General features: G+C 52.6%; 1 protein-coding gene across 1 annotated transcript in view; it reads right to left on the reverse strand.

The window, feature by feature from the left end:
- LOC137527509 (collagen alpha-1(XI) chain-like) overlaps window positions 1–17,368 on the reverse strand; it is a 197,329-nt gene that overhangs the window by 99,471 nt on the left and 80,490 nt on the right. Inside the window, exons 21-23 of the mRNA XM_068248027.1 lie at window positions 10,091–10,144; window positions 3,743–3,796; window positions 1,460–1,513 (exon numbers count right to left, since the gene is read on the reverse strand). Of these exons, the coding sequence (XP_068104128.1) occupies window positions 1,460–1,513; window positions 3,743–3,796; window positions 10,091–10,144 (162 nt within the window). The remainder of the gene's footprint in view (window positions 1–1,459; window positions 1,514–3,742; window positions 3,797–10,090; window positions 10,145–17,368) is intronic.

Raw genomic sequence — 17,368 nt, forward strand, 5'->3', positions numbered from 1 at the left:
CCCAGTAAATGCACAAGAGACAGCTTTTCACCAGTAAATGCACATAATAAGACACAGCTTTTCACCAGTAAATGCACATACTAAGAGACAGCTTTTCACCAGTAAATGCACAAATGAGACAGCTTTACACCACTAAATGCACATAATGACAAACAGCCAGTGTTCCCAGTATATGTAGCCAGGGATATATGTGCCCAGTATATGTAGCCAGGGGGTATATATGTCCCAGTATATGTAGGCAGGGGTGTAAATGTCCCAGTATACGTAGGCAGGGGTATATATGTCCCAGTATATGTAGCCAGGGGGTATATGTGCCCAGAATAGGTAGCCAGGGGGTATATGTGCCCAGAATAGGTAGCCAGGAGCTATATGTGCCCAGAATAGGTAGCCAGGGGCTATATGTGCCCAGAATAGGTAGCCAGGGGCTATATGTGCCCGGAATAGGTAGCCAGGGGGTATATGTGCCCAGAATAGGTAGCCAGGGGCTTTATGTGCCCAGAATAGGTAGCCAGGGGGTATATGTGCCCGGAATAGGTAGCTAGTGGCTATATGTGCCCAGAATAGGTAGCCAGGTGCCCCCCCTCCCCCCCCGCAGGAGGAGAACAGCGCAGCAGAGAGAGAGCTGGGAGCAGCGGTGGAGAAGGGGGGCAATCTCCCCCCCCTTCCCTCACCTTAGGGTGCTCTCTCTCCCCCGCTGTCTCCTCCAATATGATGTGCAGGCTGGCGGGTGGCTGCGGGCGGAACTTACCTCTGTGTCGCAGGCGCCGGAAGTTTGGGTCCCGCAGCCGCTGAGATTCGACTCAAAAAAGATCCGGATCAAAGATTCGAATCATTCATGAGCCGGACAACACTATTCAGACTGATTAGTGTTGTCCGGCTCATGAATGATTCGGATCTTTGATCCGGATCTTTTTTGAGTCGAATCTCAGCGGCTGCGGGACCCGAACTTCCGGCGCCTGCGACACAGAGGTAAGTTCCGCCTGCAGCCACTCGCCAGCCTGCACATCATCCTGGAGGAGACAGCGGGGGAGAGAGAGCACCCTAAGGTGAGGGAAGGGGGGGGAGATTGCCCCCCTTCTCCACCGCTGCTCCCAGCTCTCTCTCTGCTGCGCTGTTCTCCTCCTGCGCTGCGGGGGGGGGGGGGGGGGGCTCTAAACCGGACAACTTAATTGTCCGGTTTAGCATGCCTTTTTGCACCGGACACAGCGCACAAAAACTGGACTGTCCGGTGTAAAACCGGACACCTGGCAACCCTACCTCTGACTGAAAGGAAATCTTGTCAGTGGAATGCAGAGAGCCGGGTGAGTAACCTCTCATTTACACTCTGCTCTGGACTCTGCATAGAGAAGGAGGGAGGGAGGTACTGGAGGAGGGGATTGAGCCGCCCCTCCATCATTAGGTGCCTGTAGGCATGTGCCTACACTGCCTTATGGTAAATCCGGCCCTGGTCATACGATACCTTCTCTCCGGGATGTCCAATGCGACCTCTCTCACCAGACGGACCTGGGAAGCCCTAGGAGGAAACAAAAACATGGTTAATTTGCCTGTCCCGCCTGCAGATGTAAACATTCTGCAAATGCATTCTTCCAGATCTGTTACCCAGTTATCTCATGAGGAAACAGAACAACGCCGGTATTCATACACGCCGGTATTCATACATGCCGGTATTCATACACGCCGGTATTCATACACGCCGGTATTCATACACATACACGCCGGCATTCATACACGCCGGTATTCATACATGCCGGTATTCATACACGCCGGTATTCATACACGCCGGTATTTATACACGCCGGTATTCATACACGCCGGTATTCATACACATACACGCCGACATTCATACACGCCGACATTCATACACGCCGGTATTCATACACGCCGGTATTCATACACACCGGTATTCATACATGCCGGTATTCATACACATACACGCCGACATTCATACACGCCGACATTCATACACGCCGGTATTCATACACGCCGACATTTATACACGCCAGTATTCATACACGCCGGTATCATACACGCCGGTATCATACACGCCGGTATTCATACACGCCGGTATTCATACACGCCGGTATTCATACACGCCGGCATTCATACACGCCGGCATTCATACACGCCGGCATTCATACACGCCGGCATTCATACACGCCGATATTTATACAAGCCGAAATTCATACACGCCGGTATCATACACGCCGGTATTCATACACGCCGGTATTCATACACGCCGGTATTCATAAACGCCGGTATTCATAAACGCCGGTATTTATACACGCCGGTATTCATACACGCCGGCATTCATACACGCCGGCATTCATACACGCCGGCATTCATACACGCCGGCATTCATACACGCCGATATTCATACACGCCGATATTCATACACGCCGGTATGCATACAAGCCGGCATTCATACAAGCCGGCATCATACACGCCGGTATTCATACACGCCGGTATTCATACACGCCGGTATTCATACACGCCGGTATTCATACAAGCCGGTATCATACACGCCGGTATTCATACACGCCGGTATTCATACACGCCGGTATTCATACAAGCCGGTATTCATACACGCTGGTATTCATACACGCCGGTATTTATACACGCCGGCATTCATACACGCCGGTATTCATACACACCGGTATTCATACACGCCGGCATTCATACACGCCGGTATCATACACGCCGGTATGCATACACGCCGGCATTCACACACGCCAGTATTCATACACGTCGGTATTCATACACACCGGTATTCATACACATGCACGCCGGCATTCAGACACGCTGGTATCATACACGCCAGTATTCATACACGCCGGCATTCACACACGCCAGTATTCATACACGCCGGTATTTATACACGCCGGTATTCATACATGCCGGTATTCATACACGCCGGTATTCATACACGCCGGCATTCATACACGCCGGCATTCATACACGTCGGTATTCATACAAGCCGGTATTCATACACGCCGGTATTCATACAAGCCGGTATCATACACGCTGGTATTCATACACGCCGGTATTCATACACGCCGGTATTTATACACGCCGGCATTCATACACGTCCGGTATTCATACACACCGGTATTCATACACATACACGCCGGTATCATACACGCCGGTATTCATACACGCCGGCATTCACACACGCCAGTATTCATACACGCCGGTAAAGGTCCTGCCAAAAGAATGTTTTCCTGCTTTCTGGTGGTTTTAAAGGCATTTTACAGGCAAGGTGTAAAAATATCACCCGGGAGGAAACTCAGAAGGAAAGTGAATAAAATGAGGGCCCATATCTGCTGTGACCCTTCCCAAGCCAATGTGGGACTATGTCTGGCAATGGCCTTTCCCTCTATAGTCCAACACTGTGATCCCTCCAGCAGCACCACGTAATAACAGAATTGTGCCGCTGCATGTGCAAAGGGCGGAGCTACAGCATGCAAATGACACTGGCCCCGACCCCCATAATTGATGCCAGACCCTCTTCAACACCACCGCTAGTCCTTTTCCCAAACAGCCATGTCAACCCCCCCCCCCCCCCGGAAAATGAAGTCCTGGAGGGAGAGGTGTGGCTGATCCAGACAAAGGGATTGGAAGGAGTTAATGGTCTGTAATCGGTGATGACACTTTTCTTTTCACGAAGGCATTTTTGCTGCTTTTCTCCAGTGGACAATTCTCCCAGAATCCTTCTGCAGTGACAACCTACGTGTGATGCACTTACATACATGCCCACCGGTCCTTGTGGTCCCTCCACACCATGTTTTCCAGAGAAGCCCTGCAGGAAAAAGAGAGTATTCCATATCTTATACAGATCATTGTCAACCACATTCAGCATCTGTGCAGAGCTTAACCTTTAGCAGCCAACTTATCTACAGGTTTGCAAGTGCTCCAGAACAATTCATTTTAACACATTTTTTTATTTCTTCTTTGTTAGATTTCCCAGCTTCAAATTAATACTGCTGTAATGTTTGTTTATGGCCACTTGTCACTAGGGGGCAGTGTGAGACAATAACAGAGGACTTCTGCTTTCAGTTTCTATATTTTCTGCTAGTAGAGAGAGATCAAAGCATTCCAATAATTTACAGCACGAGTTCTGCCTGCTGAAGACAAAAGCAGTGTATTAAAAACTTAAAGTGAGATAACTCGTTTGTGGCTGTTAACAGGTGTACGGTGCCAATGCTCTTGTCAAAAAGCAGATGCTCACCCGAGAAGTGGGAAGCCTCTGGGGGCTGTATAGGCTTCCCATGTCCTCCTCACTGAAGCCCTTCAGAAGATCGGGGCCAGGCTTCTCTCCATGCAGGAGCAGTACTGCTCTCTGGGGGGTCTGTGAGTGGCAGGGGGCCGGAGGATGGCAGGAGAGGCGTCTGGAGGCTGTATAGGCTTCCCATGTCCTCCTCGCTGCCGCCCTCCAGAAGATCGGGGCCAGGCTTCTCTCCATGCAGGCGCAGTACTGCTCTCTGGGGGGTCTGTGAGTGTCAGGGGGCCGGAGGATGGCAGGGGAGGCCTCTGGAGGCTGTATAGGCTTCCCATGTCCTCCTCGCTGCTGCCCTCCAGAAGTTTAGGGCCAGGCTTCTCTCCATGCAGGCGCAGTACTGCTCTCTGGGGGGTCTGTGAGTGTCAGGGGGCCGGAGGATGGCAGGGGAGGCCTCTGGAGGCTGTATAGGCTTCCCATGTCCTCCTCGCTGCTGCCCTCCAGAAGTTTAGGGCCAGGCTTCTCTCCATGCAGGCACAGCACTGCTCTCTGGGAGATCTGTGAGTGTCAGGGGGCCGGAGGATGGCAGGGGAGGCCTCTGGAGGCTGTATAGGCTTCCCATGTCCTCCTCGCTGCCGCCCTCCAGAAGATCGGGGCCAGGCTTCTCTCCATGCAGGAGCAGTACTGCTCTCTGGGGGATCTGTGAGTGGCAGGGGGCCGGAGGATGGCAGGGGAGGCCTCTGGAGGCTGTATAGGCTTGCCCTGTCCTCCTCGCTGCCGCTCTCCAGAAGATCGGATCCAGGCTTCTCTCCATGCAGGTGCAGTACTGCTCTCTGGGGGGGTCTGTGAGTGGCAGGGGGCCGGAGGATGGCAGGAGAGGCGTCTGGAGGCTGTATAGGCTTCCCATGTCCTCCTCGCTGCCGCCCTCCAGAAGATCGGGGCCAGGCTTCTCTCCATGCAGGAGCAGTACTGCTCTCTGGGGGGTCTGTGAGTGTCAGGGGGCCGGAGGATGGCAGGGGAGGCCTCTGGAGGCTGTATAGGCTTGCCCATGTCCTCCTCGCTGCCACCCTCCAGAACATCGGGGGCCAGGCTTCTCTCCATGCAGGAGCAGTACTGCTCTCTGGGGGGTCTGTGAGTGTCAGGGGGCCGGAGGATGGCAGGGGAGGCCTCTGGAGGCTGTATAGGCTTCCCATGTCCTCCTCGCTGCCGCCCTCCAGAAGATCGGAGCCAGGCTTCTCTCCATGCAGGAGCAGTACTGCTCTCTGGGGGGTCTGTGAGTGTCAGGTGGCCGGAGGATGGCAGGGGAAGCCTCTGGAGGCTGTATAGGCTTCCCATGTCATCCCTGCTGCCCTCCAGAAGATCGGTGGCCAGGCTTCTCTCCATGCAGGAGCAGTACTGCTCTCTGGGGGGTCTGTGAGTGGCAGGGGGCCGGAGGATGGCAGGGGAGGCCTCTGGAGGCTGTATAGGCTTCCCATGTTCTCCTCGCTGCCGCCCTCCAGAAGATCGGGGCCCGGCTTCTCTCCATGCAGGAGCAGTACTGCTCTCTGGGGGGTCTGTGAGCGGCAGGGGGCTGGAGGATGGCAGTGGAGGCCTCTGGAGGCTGTATAGGCTTCCCCTGTCCTCCTCGCTGCCGCCCTCCAGAAGATCGGGGGCCAGGCTTCTCTCCATGCAGGAGCAGTACTGCTCTCTGGGGGGTCTGTGAGTGTCAGGGGGCCGGAGGACGGCAGGTGAGGCCTCTGGAGGCTGTATAGGCTTGCCCTGTCCTCCTCGCTGCCGCTCTCCAGAAGATCGGATCCAGGCTTCTCTCCATGCAGGAGCAGTACTTCTCTCTGGGGGGTCTGTAAGCGGCAAGGGGCCGGAGGATGGCAAGGGAGGCCTCTGGAGGCTGTATAGGCTTCCCATGTCCTCCTCGCTGCTGCCCTCCAGAAGATCGGGGCCAGGCTTCTCTCCATGCAGGAGCAGTACTGCTCTCTGGGGGGTCTGTGAGTGTCAGGGGGCCAGAGGATGGCAGGGGAGGCCTCTGGAGGCTGTATAGGCTCCCATGTCCTCCTCGCTTCTGCCCTCCAGAAGATCGGTGGCCAGGCTTCTCTCCATGCAGGAGCAGTACTGCTCTCTGGGGGAGTCTGTGAGTGGCAGGGGGCCGGAGGATGGCAGGGGAGGCCTCTGGAGGCTGTATAGGCTTCCCATGTCCTCCTCGCTGCTGCCCTCCAGAAGATCGGTGGCCAGGCTTCTCTCCATGCAGGAGCAGTACTGCTCTCTGGGGGAGTCTGTGAGTGGCAGGGGGCCGGAGGATGGCAGGGGAGGCCTCTGGAGGCTGTATAGGCTTCCTATGTCCTCCTCGCTGCCGCCCTCCAGAAGATCGGATCCAGGCTTCTCTCCATGCAGGTGCAGTACTGCTCTCTGGGGGGTCTGTGAGTGTCAGGGGGCCGGAGGATGGCAGGGGAGGCCTCTGGAGGCTGTATAGGCTTCCCATGTCATCCCTGCTGCCGCCCTCCAGAAGATCGGGGCCAGGCTTCTCTCCATGCAGGAGCAGTACTGCTCTCTGGGGGGTCTGTGAGTGGCAGGGGGCCGGAGGATGGCAGGGGAGGCCTCTGGAGGCTGTATAGGCTTCCCATGTCCTCCTCGCTGCCGCCCTCCAGAAGATCGGGGCCAGGCTTCTCTCCATGCAGGTGCAGTACTGCTCTCTGGGGGGTCTGTGAGTGGCAGGGGGCCGGAGGATGGCAGGGGAGGCCTCTGGAGGCTGTGTAGGCTTCCCATGTCCTCCTCGCTGCCGCCCTCCAGAAGATTGGGGCCAGGCTTCTCTCCATGCAGGAGCAGTACTGCTCTCTGGGGGGTCTGTGAGTGTCAGGGGGCCGGAGGATGGCAGGGGAGGCCTCTGGAGGCTGTATAGGCTTCCCATGTCCTCCTCGCTGCTGCCCTCCAGAAGATCGGGGCCAGGCTTCTCTCCATGCAGGTGCAGTACTGCTCTCTGGGGGGTCTGTGAGTGTCAGGGGGCCGGAGGATGGCAGGGGAGGCCTCTGGAGGCTGTATAGGCTTCCCATGTCCTTCTCGCTGCCGCCCTCCAGAAGATCGGGGGCCACGCTTCTCTCCATGCAGGAGCAGTACTACTCTCTGGGGGATCTGTGAGTGGTAGGGGGCCGGAGGATGGCAGGGGAGGCCTCTGGAGGCTGTATAGGCTTCCCCTGTCCTCCTCGCTGCCGCCCTCCAGAAGATCGGATCCAGGCTTCTCTCCATGCAGGTGCAGTACTGCTCTCTGGGGGGTCTGTGAGTGTCAGGGGGCCGGAGGATGGCAGGGGAGGCCTCTGGAGGCTGTATAGGCTTCCCATGTCCTCCTCGCTGCCGCCCTCCAGAAGATCGGGGCCCAGCTTCTCTCCATGCAGGAGCAGTACTGCTCTCTGGGGGGTCTGTGAGTGTCAGGGGGCCGGAGGATGGCAGGGGAGGCCTCTGGAGGCTGTATAGGCTTCCCATGTCCTCCTCGCTGCCGCTCTCCAGAAGATCGGGGGCCAGGCTTCTCTCCATGCAAGAGCAGTACTGCTCTCTGGGGGGTCTGCAGTGATGATGGGGGATTGGAGGATGGTATTTTGGCTCGGGTACACAGTGATATTCCAGTCTTGTGGTTTTTCTATACATATTGTGTGTATATACAGGATCTTCTCAAAAAATTAGCATATTGTGATAAAGTTCATTATTTTCTGTAATGTACTGATAAACATTAGACTTTCATATATTTTAGATTGAAATACACACAACTGAAGTAGTTCAAGCCTTTTATTGTTTTAATATTGATGATTTTGGCATACAGCTCATGAAAACCCCAAATTCCTATCTCAAAAAATTAGCATATTTCATCCGACCAATAAAAGAAAAGTGTTTTTAAAACAAAAAAAGTCAACCTTCAAATAATTATGTTCAGTTATGCACTCAATACTTGGTCGGGAATCCTTTTGCAGAAATGACTGCTTCAATGCGGCGTGGCATGGAGGCAATCAGCCCATGGCACTGCTCAGGTGTTATGGAGGCCCAGGATGCTTCGATAGCGGCCTTAAGCTCATCCAGAGTGTTGGGTCTTGCGTCTCTCAACTTCCTCTTCACAATATCCCACAGATTCTCTATGGGGTTCAGGTCAGGAGAGTTGGCAGGCCAATTGAGCATAGTAATGCCATGGTCAGTAAACCATTTACCAGTGGTTTTGGCACTGTGAGCAGGTGCCAGGTCATGCTGAAAAATGAAATCTTCATCTCCATAAAGCTTTTCAGCAGATGGAAGCATGAACCCACTTTTGAACTAGAAACAGAGGCAGAAGCGCCTGACCTGTGCTACAGAGAAGCAGCAATGGACTGTTGCTCAGTGGTCCAAAGTACTTTTTTCGGATGAAACCAACTTTTACATGTCATTCGGAAATCAAGGTACCAGAGTCTGGAGGAAGACTGGGGAGAGGGAAATGCCAAAATGCCTGAAGTCCAGTGTCAAGTACCCACAGTCAGTGATGGTCTGGGGTGCCATGTCAGCTGCTGGTGTTGGTCCACTGTGTTTTATCAAGGGCAGGGTCAATGCAGCTAGCTATCAGGAGATTTTGGAGAACTTCATGCTTCCATCTGCTGAAAAGCTTTATGGAGATGAAGATTTCATTTTTCAGCACGACCTGGCACCTGCTCACAGTGCCAAAACCACTGGTAAATGGTTTACTGGCCATGGTATTACTGTGCTCAATTGGCCTGCCAACTCTCCTGACCTGAACCCCATAGAGAATCTGTGGGATATTGTGAAGAGAAAGTTGAGAGACGCAAGACCCAACACTCTGGATGAGCTTAAGGCTGCTATCGAAGCATCCTGGGCCTCCATAACACCTGAGCAGTGCCACAGTCTGATTGCCTCCATGCCACGCCGCATTGAAGCAATCATTTCTGCAAAAGGATTCCCGACCAAGTATTGAGTGCATAACTGAACATAATTATTTGAAGGTTGACTTTTTTTGTTTTAAAAACACTTTTCTTTTATTGGTCGGATGAAATATGCTAATTTTTTGAGATAGGAAATTTGGGTTTTCATGAGCTGTATGCCAAAATCATCAATATTAAAACAATAAAAGGCTTGAACTACTTCAGTTGTGTGTATTTGAATCTAAAATATATGAAAGTCTAATGTTTATCAGTACATTACAGAAAATAATGAACTTTATCACAATATGCTAATTTTTTGAGAAGATCCTGTATATACAGTGGGTTGCAAAAGTATTCGGTCCCCTTGAAGTTATCCACATTTTGTCATATTACTGCCACAAACATGAATCCATTTTATTGGAATGATTTTCGTTCCACTTCTCATGTGTACACCGCTTTGTATTGGTCTTTCATGTGGAATTCCAATACAATTGATGTATGTTTGTGGCAGTAATGTGACAAAATGTGGAAAACTTCAAGGGGCCGAATACTTTTGCAACCCACTGTATATAATGATTTGTGATGTAGGAAATGCTCTGCATTACTTTTACACCGTTTTTGTACTATTCATATTTTATTACCTGTCTGGCTGACATTGCTATGCTTACGTCAGATACTGCCTAGCCCCTCCCACTCACAGGAAATAGTAAGGGAGGAGCTGGGAGGGAGGACCAGACAGTCTTTCCCTCTGAGCACAGAGGTGACCCCACCCGCAGGAGGAAGCAGAGGGCGGAGGTGATGATTGTGTGTAGAGGGGGGTGCCGCACGTTACGCCACCATGTTTAGTGTAGCAGAGTCATAGAGCTTTGTACATCGCTCAGCACTGCAGCCATTGTGAAGAGGCTATTAAACTGCAGTTCTCTTGTATGGCAGAGGGGGGCGCTGCCCATTGCATCGCCAATGTGGTTAGTGTAGCAGAATCATACGGTTTTCTTACCCTTTCTCCCAGAGGTCCCGGCTCTCCGTCCATCCCTGGTCTACCCGGAGGACCCTAAGCAGAGATCAGGAGAGAGATGGTCATTGGTACAGCTCTGCATTCTCTTCTATAAAGTGCAGCAGGCATCAGTACACACAAGAACCTCCCATTCCAGATGAGACAGGAAACTTGCAGTCGTAGTTTGTATAGCAGGTGGCCACAGTGCCCGGCGCTATTTCAATGGGTGGCCAAATTACACTTTGTAGTTTCTCTGTGGTGCCCAAACTCCCCTGGTGTCGGATATTTATCTGTATATTGGGGAGGGCGCAACAGATTTCGGCGGGTTTGCAGGGAGGGTCAGTTAGGCTTAGGCATCTAAAGGTATGTGAATTTCTAGCCAGATTAACTACTAACAGACAGTATATCTCCGCCCCGCAGGACTTCACTTACCGTCCCAGGGACGTAGATATGTGTGTGTGGTTTCTAATGCACGGAGTGCGCAGATGCACGCGCCTGTGACCTCCCCCTGCGGCAGAGTAGTCATCAGTGAGTGGGAACTGTCCCAGGGACGTAGATATGTGTGTGTGGTTTCTAATGCACGGAGTGCGCAGATGCACGCGCCTGTGACCTCCCCCTGCGGCAGAGTAGTCATCAGGCGTACGTACGAAAAGGGCGTCGGGAAAAAAGGGCGCGTGGTATAAACGTTAAATGGAAATATCGTTTATAGAAATATTGTGTAGAATTTCGTTTACAAATAGTGTTTTAAGAATTTATAAATCACTAAATAATGTGTATGAGATCGGCAATTCTTAAAACGTTAATCTTCCCTGTTTGTAAAGTGAAACTTATATTTACGTTTATTAAAAACCCTCCCTGTACCTATCCCTAACCCCTAGACCCCCTGTTGGTGCCTAAACCTAAGACCCCCCTGTTGGTGCCTAAACCTAAGACCCCCCTGTTGGTGCCTAAACCTAAGACCCCCCTGTTGGTGCCTAAACCTAAGACCCCCCTGTTGGTGCCTAAACCTAAGACCCCCCAGTTGGTGCCTAAACCTAAGACCCCCCAGTTGGTGCCTAAACCTAAGACCCCCCTGTTGGTGCCTAAACCTAAGACCCCCCTGTTGGTGCCTAAACCTAAGACTCCCCTGTTGGTGCCTAAACCTAAGACCCCCCAGTTGGTGCCTAAACCTAAGACCCCCCTGTTGGTGCCTAAACCTAAGACCCCCCTGTTGGTGCCTAAACCTAAGACCCCACCTGGTGGTGCCTAAACCTAAGACCCCTATGGATAATAATGTTTTACAGACATTAATAAATAAAAAATGTAAATAAAAAAATGTAAATAATTTTTTTGGGTGGATAATAATGTTTTAGAAATGTTTTAGAAATAGTGATTTAGTATCTTCATAAACGTTATTCGTCACGGGCTCATTTTGTAAAGTTAAATCATCACAAACATAGTTATAAATCCTTAAAAATCTCCGGGCGCCTTTGTTAAAACGTTAATAATCTCCGGCGCCTTTTTTTCCCTGTTCGGCGCCCATTAAACAATATTTATAATGGAAGTGAATGGGGCGCCCTTTTTGTCCACTTGTCTCATGCGCCCAAATCTGCGTACGTTAAAAAGGGGCGCTGGGAAAAAAGGGCGCCGGGTTTTAAACGTTAAACATGGATAACGTTTAAAAATATAATGTACTATATTTCGTTTAAAAATAATGTTTTATAAAGTTATAAATCATTAAATAATGTGCATGAAATTGGCAATTGTGAAAACGTTAATCTTCCGTTTAAAAAGTGAAACGTATAATAACGTTTAAAAAAAATAGTAAGTAACCCTCCCTGTACCTACCCCTAACCCCTAGACCCCCGTGTTGGTGCCTAAACCTAAGACCCCCCTGGTGGTGCCTAAACCTAAGACTCCCCTGATGGTGCCTAAACCTAAGACTCCCCTGGTGGTGCCTAAACCTAAGACTCCCCTGGTGGTGCCTAAACCTAAGACCCCCCTGTTGATGCCTAAACCTAAGACCCCCCTGGTGGTGCCTAAACCTAAGCCCCCCCCTGTGATAAGCATTAATAACGTGTGAAAAAAATATTGTGCTGTTTTTCGTTTAAAAATAATGTTTTAAAAAAGATTGTACTGTTTTTCGTTTAAAAATAATGTTTAAAAAATTATAAATCATAAAATAATGTGTAATCATGAGAAGCAGTTATAAAACAGTAAAAGTCTCCGGGCGCCGCTTATAAAACGTTATTTTTCTCCGGCGCCCTTTTTTCCTGTCGGGCGCCCATTAAACGATATTTATTATGGGAGTGAATGGCGGCGCCCGATTTGTCCACTTGCCTCAGGCGCCCGAATTTACTGTTACCCCCAAATCTACTGCTTCCAGTCATCAGTGAGTGGGAACTGTCCCAGGGAGTAGATATGTGTGTGTGGTTTCTAATGCACGGAGTGCGCAGATGCACGCGCCTGAGACCTCCCCCTGCGGCAGAGTAGTCATCAGTGAGTGGGAACTGTCCCAGGGGAGTAGATATGTGTGTGTGGTTTCTAATGCACGGAGTGCGCAGATGCACGCGCCTGAGACCTCCCCCTGCGGCAGAGTAGTGATCAGTGAGTGGGAACTGTCCCAGGGAGTAGATATGTGTGTGTGATTTCTAATGCACGGAGTGCGCAGATGCACGCGCCTGAGACCTCCCCTGCGGCAGAGTAGTGATCAGTGAGTGGGAACTGTCCGATTCACAGATCAGAGTCCCGGTTGTGAATGATGATCCGGCATCAATGAGATGCTGCTGGTCATTCACAAAACAAGAAGTAAACACACAGGTTTACACTCAGGGATTTACCATAAGGCACTGTAGGCATGTGCCTACAGGCGCCTGAAGATGGAGGAGCGGCTCACTGTTCAGGTGCCTCCCTCCTTCCTTCCCTATACAGAGGCCCGAGCGGAGTGTAGATGAGGGGTTACTTATCCCTCTCCCAGCCTTCCACTGACGAGATCTCCCTTCAGGCGGGGGCACCTCTAGCTACTTAAAGAGACTCTGTAATTAAAAAAAATTCCCCTGGAGGGTACAGACCTCGGGAGGGGGAAGCCTCCGGGTCCCAATGAGGCTTTCCCCTCCCCTGTAGCTGCAGGCAATCCAGCGCTGGCTCCCCCGAAGCTTCCCGCAATCCTGGCTCAACAAGCCTGACAAGCGCTGATATATTCACCTTCCCGGCTCCAGCAGGGGGCGCTGTTGTAGGTCTCAGCACAGAGATAGGCGGAAATAGCCGATCTGTGTCGGGTCCCCTGTACTGCGCAGGTGCAGGAGACTATTTCCGCCTATCTCAGAGGCGGAGAGCCGATACTGCGCCTGCGCTGGAGCCGGGAAGGTAAATATTCACCTCCCCGCTGTTCGGGGGGGGGGGGGGGGGGGGGACAGTGAGACCGCCGTGGGACACAGGAGGACAGGGAAAGCCTCGATAGGATCCGGGGGCTTCCCCACCCCAGGTGAGTACCCCCCAGGGGAGGTTTTTTTAGTTACAGGGTTTCTTTAATACTGAGAATAGCTCTGGTTATCTTATAATAAGGAGCACTTATAGCTACCGATGATGAGCAAGGGAAGTAAGCTGGGCAGGAAAGCACACTTGGGATGCGGTTCTGCGTGGTTTGTAGGTTCATGGAGGGCGGAGTCTAGGGTGACAGGACATCTGTGCCTATAGGCTCCTGTGATGTAAATCCAGGCCTGTGCATGCATGGAGGGTGGAGTCTAGTATGCCAGGACATCTATGCCTATAGGCTCCTGTGATATAAATCCGAGCCTGCATGCATAGAGGGTGGAGTCTAGGGTGCCAGGACATCTGTGCCTATAGGCTCCTGTGATGTAAATCCAGGCCTGCATGCATGGAGGGAGGAGTCTAGGGTGCCAGGACATCTGTGCCTATAGGCTCCTGTGATATAAATCCGAGCCTGCATGCATGGAGGGCGGAGTCTAGGGTGCCAGGACATCTGTGCCTGTAGGCTCCTGTGATGTAAATCCTGGCCTGCATGCATGGAGGGAGGAGTCTAGGGTGCCAGGACAGCTGTGCCTATAGGCTCCTGTGATGTAAATCCATGACTTCATGCATGGAGGGTGGAGTCTAGGGTGCCAGGACATCTGGGCCTATAAGCTCCTGTGATGTAAATCCGGGCCTGCATGCATGGAGGGAGGAGTCTAGGGTGCCAGGACATCTGTGCCTATAGGCTCCTGTGATGTAAATCCAGGCCTGCATGCATGGAGGGCGGAGTCTAGGGTGCCAGGACATCTGTGCCTATAGGCTCCTGTGATATAAATCCGAGCCTGCATGCATGGAGGGCGGAGTCTAGGGTGCCAGGACATCTGTGCCTGTAGGCTCCTGTGATGTAAATCCTGGCCTGCATGCATGGAGGGAGGAGTCTAGGGTGCCAGGACAGCTGTGCCTATAGGCTCCTGTGATGTAAATCCATGACTTCATGCATGGAGGGCGGAGTCTAGGGTGCCAGGACATCTGGGCCTATAAGCTCCTGTGATGTAAATCCGGGCCTGCATGCATGGAGGGAGGAGTCTAGGGTGCCAGGACATCTGTGCCTATAGGCTCCTGTGATGTAAATCCAGGCCTGCATGCATGGAGGGCGGAGTCTAGGGTGCCAGGACATCTGTGCCTATAGGCTCCTGTGATGTAAATCCAGGCCTGCATGCATGGAGGGCGGAGTCTAGGGTGCCAGGACATCTGTGCCTATAGGCTCCTGTGATATAAATCCGAGCGTGCATGCATGGAGGGCGGAGTCTAGGGTGCCAGGACATCTGTGCCTGTAGGCTCCTGTGATGTAAATCTGGGCCTGCATGCATGGAGGGCGGAGTCTAGGGTGCCAGGACATCTGTGCCTGTGGGCTCCTGTGATGTAAATCCAGGCCTGTGCATGCATGGAGGGTGGAGTCTAGTATGCCAGGACATCTATGCCTATAGGCTCCTGTGATATAAATCCGAGCCTGCATGCATAGAGGGTGGAGTCTAGGGTGCCAGGACATCTGTGCCTATAGGCTCCTGTGATGTAAATCCGGGCCTGCATGCATGGAGGGCGGAGTCTAGGGTGCCAGGACATCTGTGCCTATAGGCTCCTGTGATGTAAATCCAGGCCTGCATGCATGGAGGGAGGAGTCTAGGGTGCCAGGACATCTGTGCCTATAGGCTCCTGTGATATAAATCCGAGCCTGCATGCATGGAGGGCGGAGTCTAGGGTGCCAGGACATCTGTGCCTGTAGGCTCCTGTGATGTAAATCCTGGCCTGCATGCATGGAGGGAGGAGTCTAGGGTGCCAGGACAGCTGTGCCTATAGGCTCCTGTGATGTAAATCCATGACTTCATGCATGGAGGGCGGAGTCTAGGGTGCCAGGACATCTGGGCCTATAAGCTCCTGTGATGTAAATCCGGGCCTGCATGCATGGAGGGAGGAGTCTAGGGTGCCAGGACATCTGTGCCTATAGGCTCCTGTGATGTAAATCCAGGCCTGCATGCATGGAGGGCGGAGTCTAGGGTGCCAGGACATCTGTGCCTATAGGCTCCTGTGATGTAAATCCAGGCCTGCATGCATGGAGGGCGGAGTCTAGGGTGCCAGGACATCTGTGCCTATAGGCTCCTGTGATATAAATCCGAGCGTGCATGCATGGAGGGCGGAGTCTAGGGTGCCAGGACATCTGTGCCTGTAGGCTCCTGTGATGTAAATCTGGGCCTGCATGCATGGAGGGCGGAGTCTAGGGTGCCAGGACATCTGTGCCTGTGGGCTCCTGTGATGTAAATCTGGGCCTGCATGCATGGAGGGCGGAGTCTAGGGTGCCAGGACATCTGTGCCTATAGGCTCCTGTGATGTAAATCCGGGCCTGCATGCATGGAGGGCGAAGTCTAGGGTGCCAGGACATCTGTGCCTATAGGCTCCTGTGATGTAAATCCGGGCCTGCATGCATGGAGGGCGGAGTCTAGGGTGCCAGGAGGACATCTGTGCCTATAGGTTCCTGTGATGTAAATCTGGGCCTGCATGCATGGAGGGCGGAGTCTAGGGTGCCAGGACATCTGTGCCTATATGCTCCTGTGATGTAAATCTGGGCCTGCATGCATGGAGGGCGGAGTCTAGGGTGCCAGGACATCTGTGCCTATATGCTCCTGTGATATAAATCCGAGCCTGCATGCATGGAGGGTGGAGTCTAGGGTGCCAGGACATCTGTGCCTATAGGCTCCTGTGAGGTAAATCTGTTCCTGCATGCATGGAGGGCGGAGTCTAGGGTGCCAGGACATCTGTGCCTATAGGCTCCTGTGATATAAATCCGAGCCTGCATGCATGGAGGGTGGAGTCTAGGGTGCCAGGACATCTGTGCCTATATGCTCCTGTGATGTAAATCCGGGCCTGCATGCATGGAGGGCAGAGTCTAGGGTGCCAGGACATCTGTGCCTATAGGCTCCTGTCATGTAAATCCGGACCTGCATGCATGGAGGGCGGAGTCTAGGGTGCCAGGACATCTGTGCCTATAGGCTCCTGTGATGTAAATCCGGGCCTGCATGCATGGAGGGCGGAGTCTAGAGTGCCAGGACATCTGTGCCTATAGGCTCCTGTGATGTAAATCCTGGCCTGCATGCATGGAGGGCGGAGTCTAGGGTGCCAGGACATCTGTGCCTATAGTCTCCTGTGAGGTAGATCCGGGCCTGCATGCATTGAGGGCGGAGTCTAGGGTGCCAGGACATCTGTGCCTATAAGCTCCTGTCATGTAAATCCGGGCCTGTGCATGCATGGAGGGCGGAGTCTAGTGTGCCAGGACATCTGTGCCTATAGGCTCCTGTGATATAAATCCGAGCCTGCATGCATGGAGGGTGGAGTCTAGGGTGCCAGGACATCAGTGCCTATAGGCTCCTGTGATGTAAATCCGGGCCTGCATGCATGGAGGGCGGAGTCTAGGGTGCCAGGACATCTGTGCCTATAGGCTCCTGTGATGTAAATCCGGGCCTGCATGCATGGAGGGCGGAGTCTAGAGTGCCAGGACATCTGTGCCTATAGGCTCCTGTGATGTAAATCCTGGCCTGCATGCATGGAGGGCGGAGTCTAGGGTGCCAGGACATCTGTGCCTCTAGGCTCCAGTGACGTAAATCCAGGCCTGCATACATGGAGGGCAGAGTCTAGGGTGCCAGGACATCTGTGCCTGTAGGCTCCTGTGATGTAAATCTGGGCCTGCATGCATGGAGGGTGGAGTCTAGGGTGCCAGGACATCTGTGCCTGTGGGCTCCTGTGATGTAAATCTGGGCCTGCATGCATGGAGGGCGGAGT

Source organism: Hyperolius riggenbachi, chromosome 8 (genome assembly GCF_040937935.1).
Source record: "Hyperolius riggenbachi isolate aHypRig1 chromosome 8, aHypRig1.pri, whole genome shotgun sequence".
NCBI lineage: Eukaryota > Metazoa > Chordata > Amphibia > Anura > Hyperoliidae > Hyperolius > Hyperolius riggenbachi.